We start from the raw sequence: 20,921 nt of genomic DNA on the forward strand, positions 1-20,921 counted from the left end.
TATCTAGAGATTGCCAAAATTATCAATAACTCATTCAAACGAAGTATCTAGTAAATATCTGAGAATTTTTGTAGGTGTTGTATTCATCAATTCAGGGAATGGTACAGGTACAAGTATCAATCAACATGATGAACTGCTGAATAGTTTGGTTGCTGACCAAGAATACTTTTGGGGGAAGATTGCAGATTTCTTATAAATATTTCCATATTTTTTTGAATTCATGTGAGTTATTGATTTATTCAATCACTCATATTCATGGAGATCATCATGTAGACAATCATGGACAATTCACCTAACTATAAACACTTTCGGTAGGTTTTCGACGGTGGCAGGGGGAGGAAGCTGTGGAACGGATGCAGACGTGGGCACGCGCACAACTTCCAACTCAACTACCCACCCCACCCCCAAAAACCACCCTCAAGCTTCGCGGGAAACAGTGAGTTGCCGCTATCAGTCGCGTCCAGTCTTCGTCGCAGCGAGCTTCGCGCGTTTCCTTCTGCCGCGTCTGCTTCTCACAGAGTTGCCGGGTTTTCGCGTTTGCCACCAGCTATTCACAAGTCAAAGTTAGCAAATTCAAACAACAAGGGGAGTTTGAACATCGACTCTTCTCGAAAAACTTTCATATTGTAAACTGATTTCGGAACTAATTTTGCAAAGTGGAAAGTGATAGAAGGGAAAGTGTTTCCGATAATTATTCGAAAGTGACTTCTTTGAAGGGACTTACGTGGGGCAGGAGGGCTTGCAGCCCACCCCACAGCCCTCTCTGTAGTTTCTAAACGTCTGCAATTCAAAATGACTGTCATCTTAATTATCTCAAATTGAAGTTCTAGAGGAGGATATTATCGGTTCTACTTTAAAAACAATTTTCAATAAGTATTGAACTAATTAATATTTTGAATTGATTGTTCTCGTATAAGTTGTCAGTATGCTTGCTGCTCGAATTGAAACTAGAATGTCTTCGAAAAGTTTTAACCGAAGAAACTATCTTCTGCAGAAAATTGCATTTGTGAGTTTGTGCCTGTGCACATTTATCGATGCAACATCGTCTTGTCGAGGTGGAAACCATTGGCCAGTGGAGAAGCGCGCCAGACACGCCGAATTGGTTTTCAAAGCTCTGGCTGTGGAAAACTACCCGGCTATCGATGTGGAAAATCCGCCGGAAAAAGGGTTTCGATACACGACGCAGTTCTGGTTGATAAACGTGTACAAGGGGGACCAACAGCTGGCCAAGTATCTCAGTCTGGAGGAAACACTCACCAATGGAATATACGACATACATGACCGGTGAGTTTGTATTTCCAATTTAAATTTATCTATATTCAAAAAAATTCTTGTAGAAACAATAAGCATAATATCTCCTGTACCTATGATCCTTTTATCTTCCAACTATAAGAAATCAGAGATAGTGATTAACATTCAGTAAGTTAGGGCCATATGCATCATCTACAATCAACGCTAATCTACGCTAACATGAATATGCATGAAGGTATGAGTTGAATGAAGAATATGTATGAGAAGAATGAAGAATATATGAGGTATGAGAATATGTAGAAGGTATGATCGCATTTATCCATTTGTTTGGCCAATGTGTTCCAATTCCGGGTTTGAACTAACACAACCAACCAAGCTGATCTTTCTCCGTTTGAACCGAGATGGTACAAAGAGGCCTTAGTAAGTTCGTTAGAAGGGTTTGGCTTGACCATTCACTCATTAGTGAAATAGAGGGATGAATATTGTTTGTTACCAAATTATCAAGAATAATTTTCTCTGCTGTTGTCAACAAGGAATGGGAACCTTATAGTATTGATAATGATGTAATATGCTCTTAAATTGACTGACTTCTGTCAATTCTGTTTATTCAGATATGAATGTTTTCTCTTGTTTAACATAGAATAATTATCTTTCATGAGTAAACTAGATCTGCCCAAAATGATATTATTTCTTTATGAAGGTGATAAAAAAATGGTTAGAGAATTGAAAGAGGCTCAACAGATAAGGAAGTTGCAAGAAAAGGAAGCTTGACATGAATCTCACTCTGGCTGTTATAATTATTAATACCAATAATAATACAAATGTCTACCCCTCAGAGTGTATTTCGTCGTCTTCTTACAGGGGTAGGCATTAATACCTGTTCCGCCTTCAAACATTCTCCCACCTTTTTCTTGATCTGCCAATACTTCTCCTCCCTTCTGGCTTGTAAGCAATGGCAGCTTTCGGGATTCTTCCGTTTCCCATTCTCTCAACATGTTCTCTCCACTTTTGTCGATTCTCGTCAATTTGTTGAGGTATAGAGATCACATTGAGCTCTCTACGGATATCGATATTATAAAGCCTGTCCTCTTTGGTGCATCCCTTCACTGACCTTAAAAATCTCATTTCGGACGCCTGTAACCTGCTCCACTCCCTTGGTACCCAGGTTTCAGAGCCATACAAAAGTGTAGGGACGGCCATTACTTTATAAAATTTGAGTTTCGTCTCTTTTCGGGCTTTATTTTCAGAGTGTATTTATTAATTTTATTCTTTAGTAACTTGTGACCTAGATGATCTATCGAACAATCCAATCAGACACTATATATTCATGATGTTACTCTGCACAAAAGCTCACAAATTTGCTATTAGCTTCGAAAGGAGACAAGAATACAGCATAAAAATAATTTTTCCTTGGAGAAATAAAGTGTGGAATGTAGTTGAGATCTCAATGTCCCATATAACTTAGAAAGTACTGAAAGGATAAATTCAGGGTACTCCAACTTCGGAGTACAATATGTACCGTACAGTAACATCAGTGTAGGTCTACTCTATTAACCACCACAGATGCAATATTCTGATTTAATAAATTTGAGTGTTGTATACCCTAGAATCGGCCGTATTCTAGAGAAATACATACTCAGAAAATCTAGATACATATTTGATGTAAACCACTGATCAAATAAACAATCATCCACAATATATGATAAAATTATTTATTATATTTTATGATTAATTATAAAAGGATTGATTACAGGATAATATAGGAATAATAGATTTTTTCTTGAGAGGCTTTGGTTTTTCATGGTTCTGGAATTATGAGAGTCAAAGACGCTCTATTTATGTTCATCTATATAAACTATTCGACCTTAAAATCATCACTAAGAAGCTCTTTTATCATCCTCAACTTTTTTTCACTGACGTTACAACCGAGAAGTTTCAATTAGGTACTGTAGACAATCTATCATTCCGTTGTTTCCCAAGAGAAAAGGGAGTAGGAAAAGTACTGCAGAAAGGAGCCCAGAAATTCATAGTTTTCTGGCAGAGAAAATAGGAAATTGAAAATCTCCTTCCTTTGTCACAACTGTGCTTTGACAAATGACATTTTTCTGATCAACCTGATCGTTACAATGTTGAGAGAAACATGATTTCTTGAGCAAGAAAACTAACAATTTGTGTATTTCAAGGTTTTGGAGATGAATAATTTGGAGATTATCCACCTAAAGGCTAGCGCAAACAGCAACAGACAGACGGAGAAGAAATCAAACGTCTGTATGCAAACGTGAGCAAACATAATATATGCAAGCGGACGGACGTATGTGTCCATTGAAACAACTTGGGCAGGAATTTCTCATTCTTCTGTCTGCATTCGTCTGTCAGTTCGCCTTTCGAACTGATAACTAATAATATTATTAAAAGCAATAAATTTTGGACTAACGTGAGTTTCACGTGTGAAGAAAAGGTTTCAGCAACCTATCTCTAAATCCGAATTAGAAAAAAGGTCAAACTTTGGGATTTCATGTTATTAAATATTTTTTTAGAATCATCTTTGCACTCTTGATGTGTCCGATAAATTGAGGTAGGTAGATCAAATTTTCACAACCTCATCGATCACTATCAGATGGAGTTCACCTAACGTCATATCAGTAGTTATGACAGTTCAATTCTGTATTTGCAAAGAGTTTATTCAATTCAGACTTCACTTGCATTACAACAAAGGACGCAGAGTCTTTTCTACTAATATAAACCGAAAAAAGTATCTTTGAAATAAATTATTTTCAGGTTTAGAACTCCATATAGGATGAATGATATAGCTTCCTGTTCAATAGAAAAGAGACTAGTAGTCCCCACCCATTGTGAGTTGGGGAATGGTAGGTCATCTACGGTAGAAAAGAGGTCGTTGTGAAATCTCATATGGGAGAGATGCGGCTATGTTTGCTCTGAAAACTTATTTTCCGTGGATAAACGGTGAAGACGTGGACACAGCTATTCTTCTTTTAGTGCAACTCCGTTTATAGTAGTTCTGTTCTAGATAGGTGAAACGGACAAGATGTTACATCTGGAATTTTTCATAGCGTTTTTTTCGCAGACAAGTGTCATATCGACAGTTTATCCCTTCCTGGGGGAAGGAGCAAGCGTATGGACAATATCGGAAAACAATTCCTAATAGAACAAGGAAGAAACTACTAAAGAAAATTCTGGTCATGAGAAGAAGGAAATCGACGGAGACACATCGGGCATCGGGCTCGTATTTGGAAACGTGCCATCTGTCATATAATATGCGCGAATGCAATGGCCTGAGACAGAGCGTTTTGCCCTAATCTATTTGTCTTCACCCTCCATCTCCGCCTGCATTGACAATACGTCGTTGACACGAGTTATTACGGGCATGGCTTGCTCGTTCGGAAACATCGTCTTTCCATCCAAGTGTCAAACAAAATATTCATCCCCGCCCAGTATTCTATCAACATTATCCAACATTATTACTTGGGAACACTGCAGACAGCCTTGCTACTATTATCGATCAATCACCATCCTCATTCAAGAATGATGAATCTTGTCTCTACTATGTGTTTGTAAATCTGAACTGAGACTTTATTATCCACATCTAAGTATAGATACCTTGTAGATATATATACTAGCATTGATACATACCACCCTTTTGCAGTTTTGAATATAGATTCTCGTATCAAAATATTCACTGATGCATATTTGAATGAGAAATGTGCATGGAGAAATTGAAGATTTATACTGGAATATGACATTTTCATGAATAAGGTTATTTTAGTCTCTGTTGAGAGTCTTCCTCAGAAGGCTCTTTCTCACATGCTCACATGTAGCCAACATCAGCCTAATTTGCATCGGAAAGGTTTCTACGATGTACCCGTATGTTTAAAATGCATGCAAAAACCTCATATACTCCACCTATTTTTTTTATTACAACTTATTAAAAATATTTCCATAATTTTCGGTTTATTTCTTCTTCTAAATAAATTATCTCCAGATGCACGGCGTTTCCGTTCCAGAAGTTGATTGTGAGAATGTTGTCCAAAACTTATAAACAGATTATTTTTTGTGTATTGATTGATTTATTTTCTTTATCAATTGCGGAGTTGGGACTCCAGGTCCTCTCTGCCACACAATCCTTACCTACACAACCCGAGTATCATAGATTCTTTTCGAAATTCTTTGCATTGTTATTGATTATTATTTGACGTGATTACATAAACTAAGATAATTTTGAATGAGACTGAAATCCATAATTTATATGTTTGTATAAATTTTCAATGATTGGTTATTCAAAAAAGTAGCAATCTACATAGTAACTGGGTCACCTACTCCGTTTAAAATGCTAATCTAAGGTTAATCCTATGTTAATTGGGAATTAGCATGGAGCTGTAAGCTGAGCAGAACGGCTGAAGTGGGTATGTTTTCAGCCTGATCCAAGTATTGTTCTTGAAGCCTAATCCTGAGAACTCATTCGTCTTTAAATGCTTTATAATCTAGAGGGCCGTGGCACGTAGAGGTACTTGGACATTCTCCAGGGTATTTGGACCTCAACTATTGCAGGATTCAGGATCATCGTTAATCTTGCTACCGACTCAGTTGTCTAGTAGCTGCACCTCTAAATTTTCCCACATTTGGCCACACTTCTACTAGCAATTCCAATTGAGATACTAAGTAGCATCCCCTAAATTACATAGACCCTGTTCTGATCCACCCACATGTAGCTTACAACTCCCTCAATGAAGTTGATGTGGCGTGATGTGGAGGATTGTTAGAGCAACTTCATGGGCTTTGATTCTCATTATTCAAGTTATTTTCGTTCATAGGCTTATCAAACCACCATCAGCCACAATATAGTAAAGTCTTATGATTACTTCAACTCGCATCAATAGATATTATCTCTTGATATTATCAAGAGAAACTGACTTCTTGAAGCTGGTAGAATTTGGTAGACCACTTTGGTAGATCTCACTTAAATCACACAACACAAACTAAAGCTCAAGGAATTCTGTCTAGTTGCTCAGTGTTATTATTGCTCAACAGAAAGCCTCGAAATGGTAATTAGAGGGATTCCCAGAAACCTGTAGGGATCAATATTGAACTGAATGTCTTAGTACATAAAGTACACATAATGAAGTTTGATTCCAAGAAATAATCGGAACTTGATGGCTTCCTTCAAATGTTTAATGAGAGATCAGCAGGCTAGTAAAAGAGTTCTGGTTTATGTTTATTAAAGGAAAATACCTTCAAATACAATGCTGTTGATACCTTGAAATGGATAAATTCTAATACTTAGTTTTGAATACCTCGAAGTAAATTATGTTCAAATCATATATAATACTATATTTTAACTCAGGATAACAATGTCGCGATAGATAATAGCAAAAGCAGCTGAAGCAAACAAATTGTGCCATGTTGTAAGCCAATATTTAGGTGATTGAAATATCTTTAGTCTCTATAATCTACTGAAATTTGATAGCGGGAAAATCTCCGTTTTATAATACTCGTGCAAGTTCTGGAACACACACACGAGAGTTAATGTAACCTACGACCATATTGTGGAGAATAAATACATCTTGAGGTAAGAAAAATATCAATCTCAAAAAAGGAATGCAATAACGTACAAAGCATGGCATTCTAGGGAGATACCCGAGTGAGAGAGACGATTTACTGCCTTATCTGTTACGTAGTTAACAACGCCAGCTCCCAATGTTGTTTGCATATAAATTAGACAATTTCTTCCTATTTTTTCTGTCATGACTCGCTGGAATTTTCTGAATATTCATGGAGTTTCAAAACCCTGTCCTAATAACAAATCCAACTGGAGTTCTCTTTCTACGCCTCGAACTCGAATTTTCAAATTAGAATATTTCATTGCTTTGTAAAATAAGCTCAGGTCATACTTCTATAAGGTCTGAAATATTCATATGCGAATGAGGAATAATACTGTTTGGAATGGCATTATAAATTCTGGATGTTTCAAGTTATTTTTCTTAGCTCTATTCATGAGTATACTCTTGAATAGAGGTAAAAAATGAAAATCCAAGTACCCTTTTTGAAATTGTTTACTCAAGACATGTTTCGGCCAAGATGCCATTATTAAGTAATTCTCGACTATTTTGGGTGAGTTTTATGTATCTTGATTTTTTGTTTATTTTTTTCTTCGCTGCTCTATTTGAGGTTAAATTATTAAAATATCATAATTTGTTATTTTTGAGTGGCTTATTTATTTTTATTGGTTGTTTTCTTTGTGTTGGGCTGTTGTCATACGTTCGAAGCCATTCGCGTAAATGTATTTTCGAAGACATATCCGTTCACATATGTTAGACACACGTGGCCGGCCTTGAATAAAACATTTTTTTCAACTATACATTTTTAAATCATCTCTGTGAAATAAAAAGTACAAAATGATTGTATTAGGAATAAATTTTGGTTGATTAATTGCAAGTTTTTAAATACTACCTTATATAAACTTTTTACAATAGGATGGATTATTATTATTTCTTGTTACATGCATGGCTCAGCTTATTATGTAGTTTGCATCTTTGGTGTACGTATCTTCCAATGTTATCAGGAAGCAAACACATCAGGACTCCACAGTAGACGAAAGAAGAATGAGAACAGCAAATAATTGCAGTAGAACAGTAGACTCCCCAATGTCAATATAGAAGTATTCATAACAACTCTTTCCCAAGTTTCCACCATGTTAAATTATTATTATGAATTACTTGATAATGGAATCATGGCCCAAACATGTCGTAAGTGAACACTTTAAACTAAGTGTAGATTTCTATTAGAGTATAGTAAGTATGGGTTGAGTCTGGCTACATCAAACTTATTAACATTGCTTATTTGGAGACTGTTATTGAACACGATGTATTATTACAGAAATCAGTATTCTAGTATCAATTTATTCGGAATTCAGAGCAATAAATAAAATTGGAACAATAAATAAAACAAAAGTTTAAATCTCAAACGTACTGTTGGCTTACTGCCAAAATTGATAGTGACTGTATAAATAAAATGAAAATATTGAATATTCGATGTGGTCTTATTATCTGTCACAGTCACAGTGTTTTTCACTTTTACTATTCAATCAGAAACGTAAGTAAATTTATCACTCGTAATATGGACCAGAAGATCCTCTATCGTTCTTCCATGACAATATATTTAAATTTTCAAGATTCAGGACCGGTTTCCGAGTTCAGGGTTTAGCTAAGTTCTAGACTTTAAACAGCTGGATTCAGAAAATTGGCTTTCCGAAACGGGGCGTAGTCGCAGTCCACTTTCAAATTTAATTTCGAATAATATTTAGTGTAAAGTTTCAGCTATTTTGAATTGTTCAGGAAGCATAAAAAAACGTTTCCAATTATAGAAATGAGACAAAAGATTATCATGAAAACTGCAACTACGACCCGTTTTGGAATAGTTATTTGTGCAACTAGTGCGCAAAGTGACAATTTGCTGCACCGAAAGAAACGTTTACGCCCGAGCCGTAGGCGAGGGCGGAATGGTTTCTTGAGTGCAGCAGAGGAACTTTGCGCACGTATTTCACATTAAATTTTTCCTACAGTTACCATTGAATATGAAAAGTGGGTAATTATGGGTAAAATTCCTTGAAATCCATCAAATGTTTTTCTGTGTAATTTTATTATTAATAAAAACCTTATTTTATTTTAAATCGAATAATGTAGTAGTAAATGAATGAAGGCGACTGTCACTCATGTGGTGCCTGTCACTGTCATCCACTGTTGTCCACTGCCTTCATATTATTATAACGTGCACCACAACACTATACCACACTATACCACAGTTACCAACTTAATTTTGATTTTGCTGCACTGGTGCTCCATATAACCTACTAACTATTTTGCGTTGCCATGTTGCAAATCTGGAGTGCAGAAAAAATTTTTCCCGCACTAGAGGGGAAAAGTGATTCTTTGCGTTCTGTAATCAGTGCAGGAATGGCTACTTTTCAAGGTAACTGTAGGAAAAGTCAATTTTCTGACTCCAGCTGTTTAAAGTCTAGAGTTTAGCCAAATCCCCAGCTCGGAAACAGGCCCTTAAAATTTGTTTCAAGATACCTCCACATATTTCCATGAAATGAATTCTAAAATAGTGTGGTATAGTGCATCCCATTACCAGTCTACTACGATTCACTTAGGGTACTCGAATAAGAAGGCGTTCTCTTATCAGCAGTTTGCCGGCAAGCACTCTCATACTCAACTAACATGTTCTTAATGCTCTTGAGCTGCAGAAGTTCGGCGACACTTCTTGCGAATCACGCCTGTGAGAGCTTCTTGCTGAATCATCAATTATTCAAACGGGGAAAGAAGCAGGTGCGTTTTGGCAATGGATGTAGGGCCGGGACTAGTTGACTTGTTCGCCTCTTATTAGGGTACCTCACTTTCTAGCTTTTCGAATGATTGAGCTCACGGTAATCGTCTAGAGAAGCTTCGTTGAGTTAGCTTACGAGCTGGCAATGGCTATTATAATGATGTTTGACAAATTGCAGAATTGTCATTACCTCCCTCCTATACTCTGAGCTATACTCTGTACTCCGCTATACTCCGCTGTACTCCGCTATACTCTATACTCTGAGCTCCTATACTCTGTACAAAATAACTCCTGACTTGGGAGGGACATGCACAGCAGAAAAGGCATACAGATGTGGGGATACAACGGCTGTGATGTTGCCGTTCAGAAACGGCCAGCATTCTCTAATTTCGAGTGAGTATTCAAGCTCTCTTGTTGAATGGAGTTTCCTCTCTGAAAGCCTTCTGTCGACTGACTCTAATCGACAAATTGGCAACTGCGATTCTACCTATGACTCTATCCATCTCAGTAATGGGCTGATCTCCCTCCATTTCTCTGCGTCGCATATTCCTCCTGGTCAAAAGTTATTTTGTACAAGTATAATAGAAGAGAGTTAAAAATGATATCCCTTAATTTTTTATTGGAGCTTGATTTGATATTCTATACAGTTTTGCAATAAATTACATTTTTCTATGAAATTGGGATGAAAATAAGTTTTGGACTGTAGTCTGTTTCTTTGTCCTAAGTAGATTGTAAATGATTAATAGATAAATAAATTATAAAATTATTTTCTGCATCATACGTTATCATGCCAGACTGAAATGCCAGTAAACATAATGAATGAAGTATTTTATTGTTCGATAGTATAATGGATGTTTTGTCAATTATAATAGAAAACCACCTCATGAATACCATATCAAACAAAAGAATATTCCTTTTATAACTTTCGCCAAATGGTTGTAGTAACTTATCTGAATTCAATAAAAATTGTCTTACGCCTTCCCGTATGCAGGAGTATAGACTACATTCGCTGAAATATCGCACTATAGTGAGCTAAGTTACTCAAATTGAATCAAAATCAAAGACATAACACAATACTTGATAAAATAACACAAAGTATTTATAACAAAAATCTAAATAACTATAATACTGTAATAAATTACAACTTTATGCTACACGTAGGCCCAAAAGTAGACATAAATTATGCGAATTAACAAATCCTCAATAGCAAAGCACGTTTCGGTGCTTGCGAGTTGTATTGTAGGTAACGTTAATTTTGTTCATGATATTTGAATGCATTTAGTACAATTCTTGCTTGTTGAAACACCTTGTGATTACCCCATAATTCACGTCCACTGTTTGGGTTAGTTTTCACCCCCGTTGAATGTGCTTTCTTTAGGAGTTGGATGTGTTTCATCTATAAACCTCGGCAACATTACACCTTGAATACTTATCACCAAGTAACAATATGTTTCTTACAATGCTTTTGCTGCAAACAGCTACTAGTTTGTATAATATTAGTGTTTCTTATACGAAAAATAGAGACAATATCCAAAAAATCATCAATATTGCCCTATTATTATTTTTTTAATATGTATTTTTTTCTGATTGGAACATCAGTGTAACATTGGTATGTTACAGTAAAAACTATTAAAAGTTGAGAAAATATTGAATATTAATATTAAAATGGCATCCATTGATGTATATTTCAACTTGGAAGTAGGTGTAATGAACCAAAAGGGGTGCAAAATATTAATAATAACAAACTTTTAATAACAACTTTTCGGCTGTGCAGAAGGGAGATGAAATTACATTCATCCCATTAGAGATTTCATCGTCTCGATATTTCCTGCAAATTGAATAGGATACTCTTCGAAATGATTTTATGTGCATTGAAGGTCGATAATGTTGCTTTTCAGAAAGTAATTTTATTCTCCCCAGTAGACTACTATGTTATATCCTATATAGAGATGATACATACAACTTGGAATCTATAAATGTTTTATCTTATTTCATAGGTATTTAAAGGCTAAAAAAGAGATAGATCATATCCGACTTCAGAAATTTGAATTGAGACAACTATCAGAGTTTATTGTGCGCATTATATGATTATGACTCAAGATATCGTTTAGATTAATTGGCTGGTGGTGAAGATTCACTTAAGACCGTTGAACCAGCATTGGACGACTGAGATAAGTGGATCGTTGTATAACAGTCATTTAAGTCCAATATCCCGTTCTAATCTGCATGAATGTTTGTTTTACTGCCAGGGGTGGCAAATATTTTAGAGCGTTTTCCAGATTCCAGCAATAAAAATTACAATAATCGTTGAAGCCAGTACGTGAATGTAGGATGTGGCGCTCGTTAACAGCAGCCAAATAGAATCATCAGAATATCGTAAATAAGGCATGGTAGAGGAGAGGGAACTTTTATTCAGGCAATAATAGGTAATAACGGAGCAGTTCGCAGAGCTTTTCAGCTGTCTAGGAATTTGAGCCTCAAGGCACACCTCTCCCCGCCGTTCAAATCCAGCCTACTTTCTTACACAGACTGGATATTGGCTCGCCTTTTATGAGCTTCTTATCTTCCTACCATCCCCAGCCCCTACGATAATAACTAGTAAGCACATTGACTTTCATCGAGCTACTGTTATCCGGCTTGCTTATAAAATTGTTGTTGGTGGAAGACTGTGTTGCCTCAGTGAATTGTATTATAACATCATAACATGCTTTCAGTTCAATGTGCTGCTGGTATTTAAAGAGGAAATTCTTCATGGAATAAGATAGAGAACAACAACAAAGAGAAATTTCACATAGTTAGTTAAAACCAAAGTACATTATAGAATGAAGCTTCTCCTAATTACCGTGGCTGAAACAATTGAAACAATTCTCTTATACACCAGCAGTCTCTTAGTAAACCTGAATTGAACTATTGGTTCAAACTCATTTTCAGTGATTCATGAATTCAGATATGAGTTGAACGGATTATATTATTTTCAATCAACAGATTGAATCAAATTCATACAAAACGTGAGCTCTCTCATGATTTCTGAATGTTTTCTTGTACACACTTTCCACTGTTGTTCGCTAATCGTATTTTGAGAGCTGCTGGAAAAATCTTTTTTTGATGCCGGCAAATATGGGCTAACATTATACAGAGAAGCAGAACTTCGTCAGCTGTTCTTTGGCAGTAATTTATCAGTTGCGAACGGCAATGCTATTATTTAACTTTGCGCCTCCGAAATAACGAGCAAGGGATTTATCTTCGGCTGGAGGAATAATTTATTTAGCGCGGCGCGAGATGCTTGCGAGTTGCGACGCTGTCTGGTTTTCTGGTTGCGAGGATGCGGTTGCAAAGAAGGGATCATGAGCGATTTGATGAATGGTGGATGAGATGGTGGAGATGAGAAACGACGCCGCTAACGCTGTTAATCAAAGAAGATGTATCGCATAATCGGTTCAGACGCATAATCCTAATAAACGTTCACTCCTTGTTAACTAACGGTGTTTTCATCTTTCAAAACTAAGAATTATTGCGTTCCGAATCAAACGAAACTGATTTGAAAACAGCTTCCCTCTTCATCGAACTTCTTGGTATAACTTATAATTTCTCTCTTTCCTTAATCATAGCTGGCTCTTTGGACGTATGATATCAGGAAACCAGAGTCTCCTCTAATACTGTCCATCATAGTAAACCATCAGAGTAAATTCTGTCCTGTCCTGTCGGCGAGATATCGGTGTATAAACGACTAATGGCTGTTTGGGTTTTTGTATCGACAATGCTAATAATAATTATTGATGTAAACAGCTATGCTACTATCATCAAAAGCTTACCTAGTTGAAAGCAGAGAAAAGTCGGGAGAAAATACTATGCTACTTCAAGTTATCAATTGTCCACACAACAGCTGTGTTTTCAATAAGTTACATTAAATGTAAATGTGAAACTAATGTAATGTAAAGTAAATGTAAATGTAAATTAAAACTAATTTTTAGTCCAGTCAATATAGACATAAAAAATGGGGGTGTGCTTGCAATTATATCGTAGTTCTGATTTCTTAATATATTATTTGGGTACATAAGAGAAGTCCAGAATACATTTCTTCATGCAAAATTTCCTTGTGATAGATACAGAGTGGCCCTAAAACCTCTTATTTTCGGCTCATTTTCCAGTTTTCAGCTATTTCTGCCAAATCTCGTGATCAGACAGAGAAAATTTCTCTTGCCTTATTTTTTAGATAATGAAATTCTGAATAAAATGAGATCATTCGGAACTCTCTATCTCTAATGAGTACTGAGTTATGATTTTTCAAAAATCAGTGAAATTTGAAGAAAAAATCAATTTTGATGAATTTTAGTTTTCGATCAACAATATCTTCCGTTTATTACAATTTGGATGTATAATTCAAAATCCCTCTGGGCGTATTTTTGTGCTCTACAATCTGAGATCAGGTATAGCGCTCTATCTCATATAGATTTCCAGGTACACCTGACAACAATGCCTCCTTGTATTGTGAAAAACACCTAATTTTCAGCTTTAATCATCAATACCAACCACATTTTCCTCACATTGATATTTCGCATAATGACATGAGTTCATGAGAATATGATCTATGAGAATCACCCGTTAGATGCACTTCATTTCAGTATTTCCTAGTTGAGAGGCGCGCTTAAGAACACCTCAAGGATCAAAATTTCAAGCACTTATAACTTTTGACACAATGTTCAGATTCCATCTTACTACACTCCATTCTTCTCGGCTCGTCAAGGCGGTCCAAAATCATGCATCATAAGTTAAATTCGGTCGAAAAATGGAAAATTTATTGTTGAGTGTACTTATGCCCATATTCTAATATACAAAAAATGGCCAATTTCTATATTCAAAGCTGCATGTCTTGTGAAATACTTATTATGATAAAATTTCCAAATCTAGTGAGAATGTGAAAATTGTCCCGCTCTACCCACTCCAATAAATAAATATTTTCGTTTTAAATACAATTCGAAAGTTACAGAAGATTTTTAAAATAGCGTTTTCTGTTTTTACATTTTCTTCGTGATTTTACTTTTTATCAAGAGTTTCTAAAACGAGTCTGATACATCATAGAAACTCACGATTGATTTTAATTTGTGGATAAATTCATCCTCTACGAGCTCAGTTGCCTAAAATCCATCTTGAATCACTTTCCCCTATCATAGAACTGCCGAAGCCGTTAATATGAGATAAATATATACAATTTACGGATTTTTTTCAACAATCAAATCTCACTTTACGAACATATTTTTTCATGAATCGTTCACAGCAGATGGAAGATAAGATTCTATTGTACATTTCAAGATCAAGTAATGATTTTTATAATAAGGGGTTACCGAGATACCGAATATAGAAATTGGCCATTTTTTTGTGTATTGGAATATGGGCTTAAGTACACTCAACAATAAATTTTCCATTTTTCGACCGAATTTGTCTTATTTTGCATGATTTTGGACCGCCGTGACAAGCCGAGAAGAATGAAGTGTAGTAAGATGGAATCTGAACATTGTGTCAAAAGTTATAAGTGTTTGAAATTTTGATCCTTGAGGTGTCCTTAAGCGCGCCTCTCAACTAGGAAATACTGAAATGAAGTGCATCTAACGGGTGATTCTCATAGAACATATTCTTATGAACTCATGTAATTGTTAATTATACATCTAAAAGGTAACAATCGGAAGATATTGTTGATCAAAATTGACTTTCAAATTTCACTCATTTTTGAAAAATTATAACTCAGTATTCATTGAAGATAGAGAGTTTCGAATGATCTCGTTTTATTCAGAATTCTAGTATATAAAAAAAGGCGAGAGAAATTTTTCCTGTCCGATTACGAGATTTGGCAGAAATAGCTGAAAACTGGGCACTCTGTATCTAGCACAAGGAAATTTTGCATGAAGAAATGTATTCTGGACTTCTCTTATGTACCCAAATAATATATTAAAAAATCAGAACTACAATATAAATTGCATGAACCAATGTATATAGTGACTGGACTAATCGAGATATATTGAATTGCATGCAATTTATAATCCATTCGATAGCTGATTTATGATGAATAATTCTATAGTCTGATTTTTTACTCTAATATTGGCGTATGAAGGAGGCTCCTTTTCCTTCTATATTATCCTTCAAATACAAAAATATAGGTCGACGCGCATTAAATAGGAGCATACCTGTCAAATTTCATGAAAATATATTACCGCGTTTCGCCGTAAATGCGGAACATATAAACATATAAACAAACATAAAAACATAAAGAGAGAAATGCAAAATTGTCGACTTGAATCTTAGACCTCACTTTGCTCGGTCAATTATTATCAGCGTGTAACATGTTTTGAAATGATTCTCTTACCTGATAGACTTTGAATTTTGAACTACTGTGAATGGTAGAATAAAAACAAGTTACCGTATCGGGGGATATATTCAAAATAATGAGAAAAAGATGATAATGAAAATATTTGCTGGAATGAAAATCTTGAGTTGTTTTTACCTTGAAAACTTGGGCTAAAAAATTCATATCAATTTCGTTCTGACCAGGTCACTGATAAGATTCAATAATAGCTTCCTATCATCTTCTAAATTCAACAATAACTATGCGCACTATCAATTTCTTCTTCCATAACTTAGGGATGATATATAGGACAACATATTTAATTTATGATGTTTAAAAGAAGCTTCTATAAATAAAGAATTGAAACAGACAATTTCGAGTGAAGGTGAATATTTCCTTCTGAATAATTCTTGTAAGATAACAAAACACTTTTACCAAAACAGAAATGTATCGATATCACAATGATTAGTAGTTTGGTGCTCTATGAATGCTTATTCTCATAATCTCTACATAACTTACAGATTTTTACATACTTAACATGATCAAGTTATCGTCATCCGAAGAGATTTATATGGTTGATCTACAATAAAAAATGTCATGTTTTGATGAATCAAGAGATTTCCAAGTGTATTGGATGTTGTTGGTTTTCTCAACAGTCAATATATATTTGAATTCGCAGAGAAAGTTTGACTCGCGACTATAACATAAACTTATGGAAATTTGGCTCAAAACCACTATTGTGAGCAACTGAACAATAAACTGAGTTATCGCTTTCCGAATATGGAAAAGACTAGCGCACACTTATATGTGCCAAAACTCAAGCATTTTCTTTTCACATTATATTCCACCCACTCATACTTTCCTATAAAATACACTAATCCTCTTCCACATTCAATAAAAAGAAGTACGTTTTTTCAGATTGAAATGTTGATTGGTGTAGAGAATAGAGATCACACTTCAACGTAGAAAGTAGAAATGCTCTTAGTAGAATTACTAAGGGGAGATGAATGATTGTTGGAAAACTGTTTGCTTGTTTCTCAAACAGCGTCTGCTGATTTTTCGAAAATTGAATAACGGCAGATGATACAGAAGATGAAGAAGATGCTCTGAATGAATTCCTTATGAGGATATATCTCCTTTTCCTTGGAATAAATATCCCATTGGTAGAAACTACAAATAGTGGAGACTTTATTAGTCTACTGAAAGTTTTTTACACTCTGCTATACTATCACACTATAGTCATTCCATATGAGTGACTGTATTCATTGTAGGATATTTGTGTCTGCACTTATTCATGACAAATTATGTCATTGCTCTTGAAAATTGAAGATATGTAATGGGTATTTCTCGGTCCCTTCGCCAAAGTTTTTAACCTTTTCATCGACTTTCCGTATTTAATAATAATACTATTTTACTTTTAACTCATTTTGTTACTTGTCAATTGTATTCATGTAATTATAGACATTCATGTATGCATTATATTAAGGAAAAATAAACTATTGATTGATTGTATAGAAGAAGCCACTGGTAAAATAACTTCTGAAAAATTGTAGTTTCGAGATCATTCGTATTGTACCACATCGTATCACCGAAATCTTATTGGTTTTGATATTGAATTTTTCTCCATATAATAAATACTTTATGCATAATAGGCTTACTCACGGATGTGTAAGGACTTCCTGTCGATAACGATGGCTGATATCGATGTCTGACTTCCTCTCTTTTCCCGCGAACATTATTGGAAAGAGGACATTTTCATCTCTCTCCTCACTAAAACCTCTCTCAACTGGACTTTTCTCAGAAGCTTCTTTTTAGTTTGTCGCTCGACTTCCATTGAGATTTTCAAATTTAACTTATTATGAATTATTTTCAATAATCATATATCTCCGATATGAATGAAATTTCAATAATCATACTTCCCTTATAAAAGTAGAAAAAAATGATTATAATCCAAATGCAATCATCCCATACCACATCCCTGGTAGCAGAAAAAATATAAGAATGTGTTTATGTTCCACGGGAACAAGAATCAATCGAATGTGAGATCACATTATTAATCCATTCAAGGATAGGTTATGGAGACAAAAGTTTGAAAGACAATTTTTCACTCCTCAGTTCTGTTTGGGGTAGTTAGGAGGTGAAGGTGTTAAAAGACCCCATCCCTACCCTCTCATCTAAGGGGGTGGGGGTGGTTCAAAGGTTTTTTTGGTTTCTCGTATATAACTCTGAAAACGATGTATCTCACGGACATAACTGTTCTATACAAAATTGAAGATTACATAGGGATGAGACCTAGTGCAATCAAATTTTTATAATACAAACCCACTATGTTCCAAATTTTGTGAGAATCGTTAGAGACGTTTTGGAGATCCGGTGACATACAGACATACAATAAACATAATGTTATGAATGGGCCTTCAGATCGGATGCAGCGGAAGTAAGGACATCAGAGGGTTGACGCAGTGAAGCAGGGGGGCTTTCAGACTATTCCAGTGTGTTCTGGTTTTGGTGAGGGGAACCATCGACCAATGGCAAGCGCGGCAGCGAACTTTCTGGTGGATCCATGCACTGCGACTGGTGGAACGTTTCGCCGCACCTCCAGACCCTTCTGGAGAATTCTACTGTACTCTCCACCATTCTAGATTGCTCTACAGAGCCAATATAGCTTACATTGGACTGTTGTATAAATTAGAATTTGAACCGTTTTGGGCTTATAAGTCTGTGGTACTTTTCTGTAAGTTGTGTAATTCTGAATGATTGAATAAATAAATAAATGACGCATGTTGCAGTCGGGGAGCAGCTTGAGAAACTACAGTGGAGTGTTCGCTTCTGCTCATTGTGACAGACTAGTGATGAAGTGATAATAATCGTGACAGACTAGTGATAAAGTGATAATAGACGTTCGTAGTTGTTTAAACAGTTATTATTCCTTGGTGACAGTTATTTATATTAGTTAACGTAAGCTTGTGATAATTCTGTGTAATTCATTAGGTTCTGATCAGTTCATTGTTGTTCCTAGTTTACCTCCGTGTGTCATAGTGTTGTAAGTAATAAATCTAATCAGTATAAATCGCCTCAAGTGTTTTATTAGTGTAGGAACCCGCAACAATATAAACAGAGATTGCTCGTTTAATAATATAGGATATCATGTTTGAAACTTGAAAATTATGTAAGCATCGAAACTAGTTGTTTTTAATTTGTTATTTTATAATGAATATAAAAGATCTCAAAAAGGGTAATATAGCGTTATTCGCGCTGTATCTATGAGACCGCCCGCATTTCATTTTCCGACACTGACGCCAGCGCGGTCATGAAACTATATCATTCAATACATACAGAGCGCATGCGCCACCATAGTATGTTCCGTTGGTCAGTATTGTCAAGTATATTAAATTTATATCTAAGTATTATTCAGGGTATAGTAGATAATATTTACTCACTATTGTAAATTAGTAATAGGCCTAATATTGGGGCACCGAGCTTCGCTCTGGAGTACAAAAGCATTACCCGCAGTAACTTTATCAGCAGACCTTCTTGTTTGCTACCTCATTACTTCACCCTTTATAGAGAAAAGTCAATTTTGCTTTAATGAATCTTTTTTATATCTCTCATAAAACTTCTATAGCATTCTTCAATTTCCTATTTACGTCTATTCTGGAAAAGAACCTTCCTCCCACACTCTGTGAAGACTTTCGTTTGGTTCGGGAATATGAATGATCATAGTTTAGTAATGATGATAATAATGTATTTCAGTTACAGTATCATGTTTCATTTGAAATTTGATGGAAAATAATTCAACAATAATTGAATTATAGCCAGCAAACAATAGGTAGATTTGGTGGAGTTGTTATTAGTTATCTCTTTTCCAGAAAAAAATATCTTCTGAATTATACTAATAAGAATATCACTTTCTGACCATTATTTTGGAAAAAGGAACAAAAAGAGAAACCAGGAAATTAATACCGTAGTTAAGAGTAGAGGTAGAAGAAAAAAGATTCAAATTTCAAATTACCTACAAAAATTATGAACATTGAGGGCCGTTTGCACAGTATAGATTGCTAAACTCGATTAAGTTAATCGAGTTTAAGTTAATCTGAAAGTTTAAACTTGAATCGGTTTTCTCAGTGTATTTATTAATCTAGTTTAAGTTGAACTAGTTTAGCCTTAAGTTGGTAATAGAATGTCATTGTTTATAATATCAGGAAGGCTGATTTTAGAAGGAAATTTGTTATTTGTTTACAAACGATCAGTAAATTGAGGTTATGTAGCTACTATTTCCTTGTTCAAAATCCACAGAGCTGTAACGGTAATAAAAGTGAAAAGCGATCAAGAAATTCTTCAAAAAATGATGAAATGCTATATTAGATACAAACTTATATTTAGTAGGCACCAAATATATTTTAGAATGTTTTTAAAAAAGCTATATTGTTACGCTTAAATCTACTTCGGTCTTCCTCGTTTATTAGAAATCTCTCGAAAGCAAAATATCCCAGTTATGTGTTATTAAAAATATGTTTCCTAATCAAAGACCACTGTTAAAAATTATTGTCTTATTTTCTATCAAGTGATTTATTTAATCAAATACTGGATTAATTTGCTTCTTCACTGTCAGTCATGTAACTTCTTCATTCTCAGCTTAATTTGATGGTAAAATTCAATGTCGTTTCCATTCAGCTAAATTGAGTATCATCGAGTACGTCAATGATAGAATAAAATCTATTTCGGGAATAGAATTTATCAGTTTTTTTACAATTTTAGGATTCTGTACAACTATGATGTAACATTTCATCATGTAATCGTTGATAAATTTATTTATCATATTTATAAATTTATTATATTTAGTAGGCACCAAAAAATATATTTTAGAATGTTTTTAAAAAAGCGATATTGTTACGCTTAAATCTACTACGGTCTTCCTCGTTTATTAGAAATCTCTCGAAAGCAAAATATCCCAGTTATGTGTTATTAAAAATATGTTTCCTAATCAAAGACC

General features: G+C 35.0%; 1 protein-coding gene across 1 annotated transcript in view; it reads left to right on the forward strand.

Annotated features, from left to right (window-relative positions):
* The first annotated feature begins 453 nt into the window (after nt 1-453).
* The window catches only part of LOC120350815, a 118,030-nt gene continuing 97,562 nt past the window's right edge, over nt 454-20,921 (forward strand). The window contains exon 1 of the mRNA XM_039425699.1: nt 454-1,284. Within this exon, the coding sequence (XP_039281633.1) occupies nt 926-1,284 (359 nt within the window). The 5' untranslated portion in view covers nt 454-925. The remainder of the gene's footprint in view (nt 1,285-20,921) is intronic.

The sequence above is a fragment of the Nilaparvata lugens genome, chromosome 4 (genome assembly GCF_014356525.2).
Source record: "Nilaparvata lugens isolate BPH chromosome 4, ASM1435652v1, whole genome shotgun sequence".
Taxonomy (NCBI): Eukaryota; Metazoa; Arthropoda; class Insecta; order Hemiptera; family Delphacidae; genus Nilaparvata; species Nilaparvata lugens.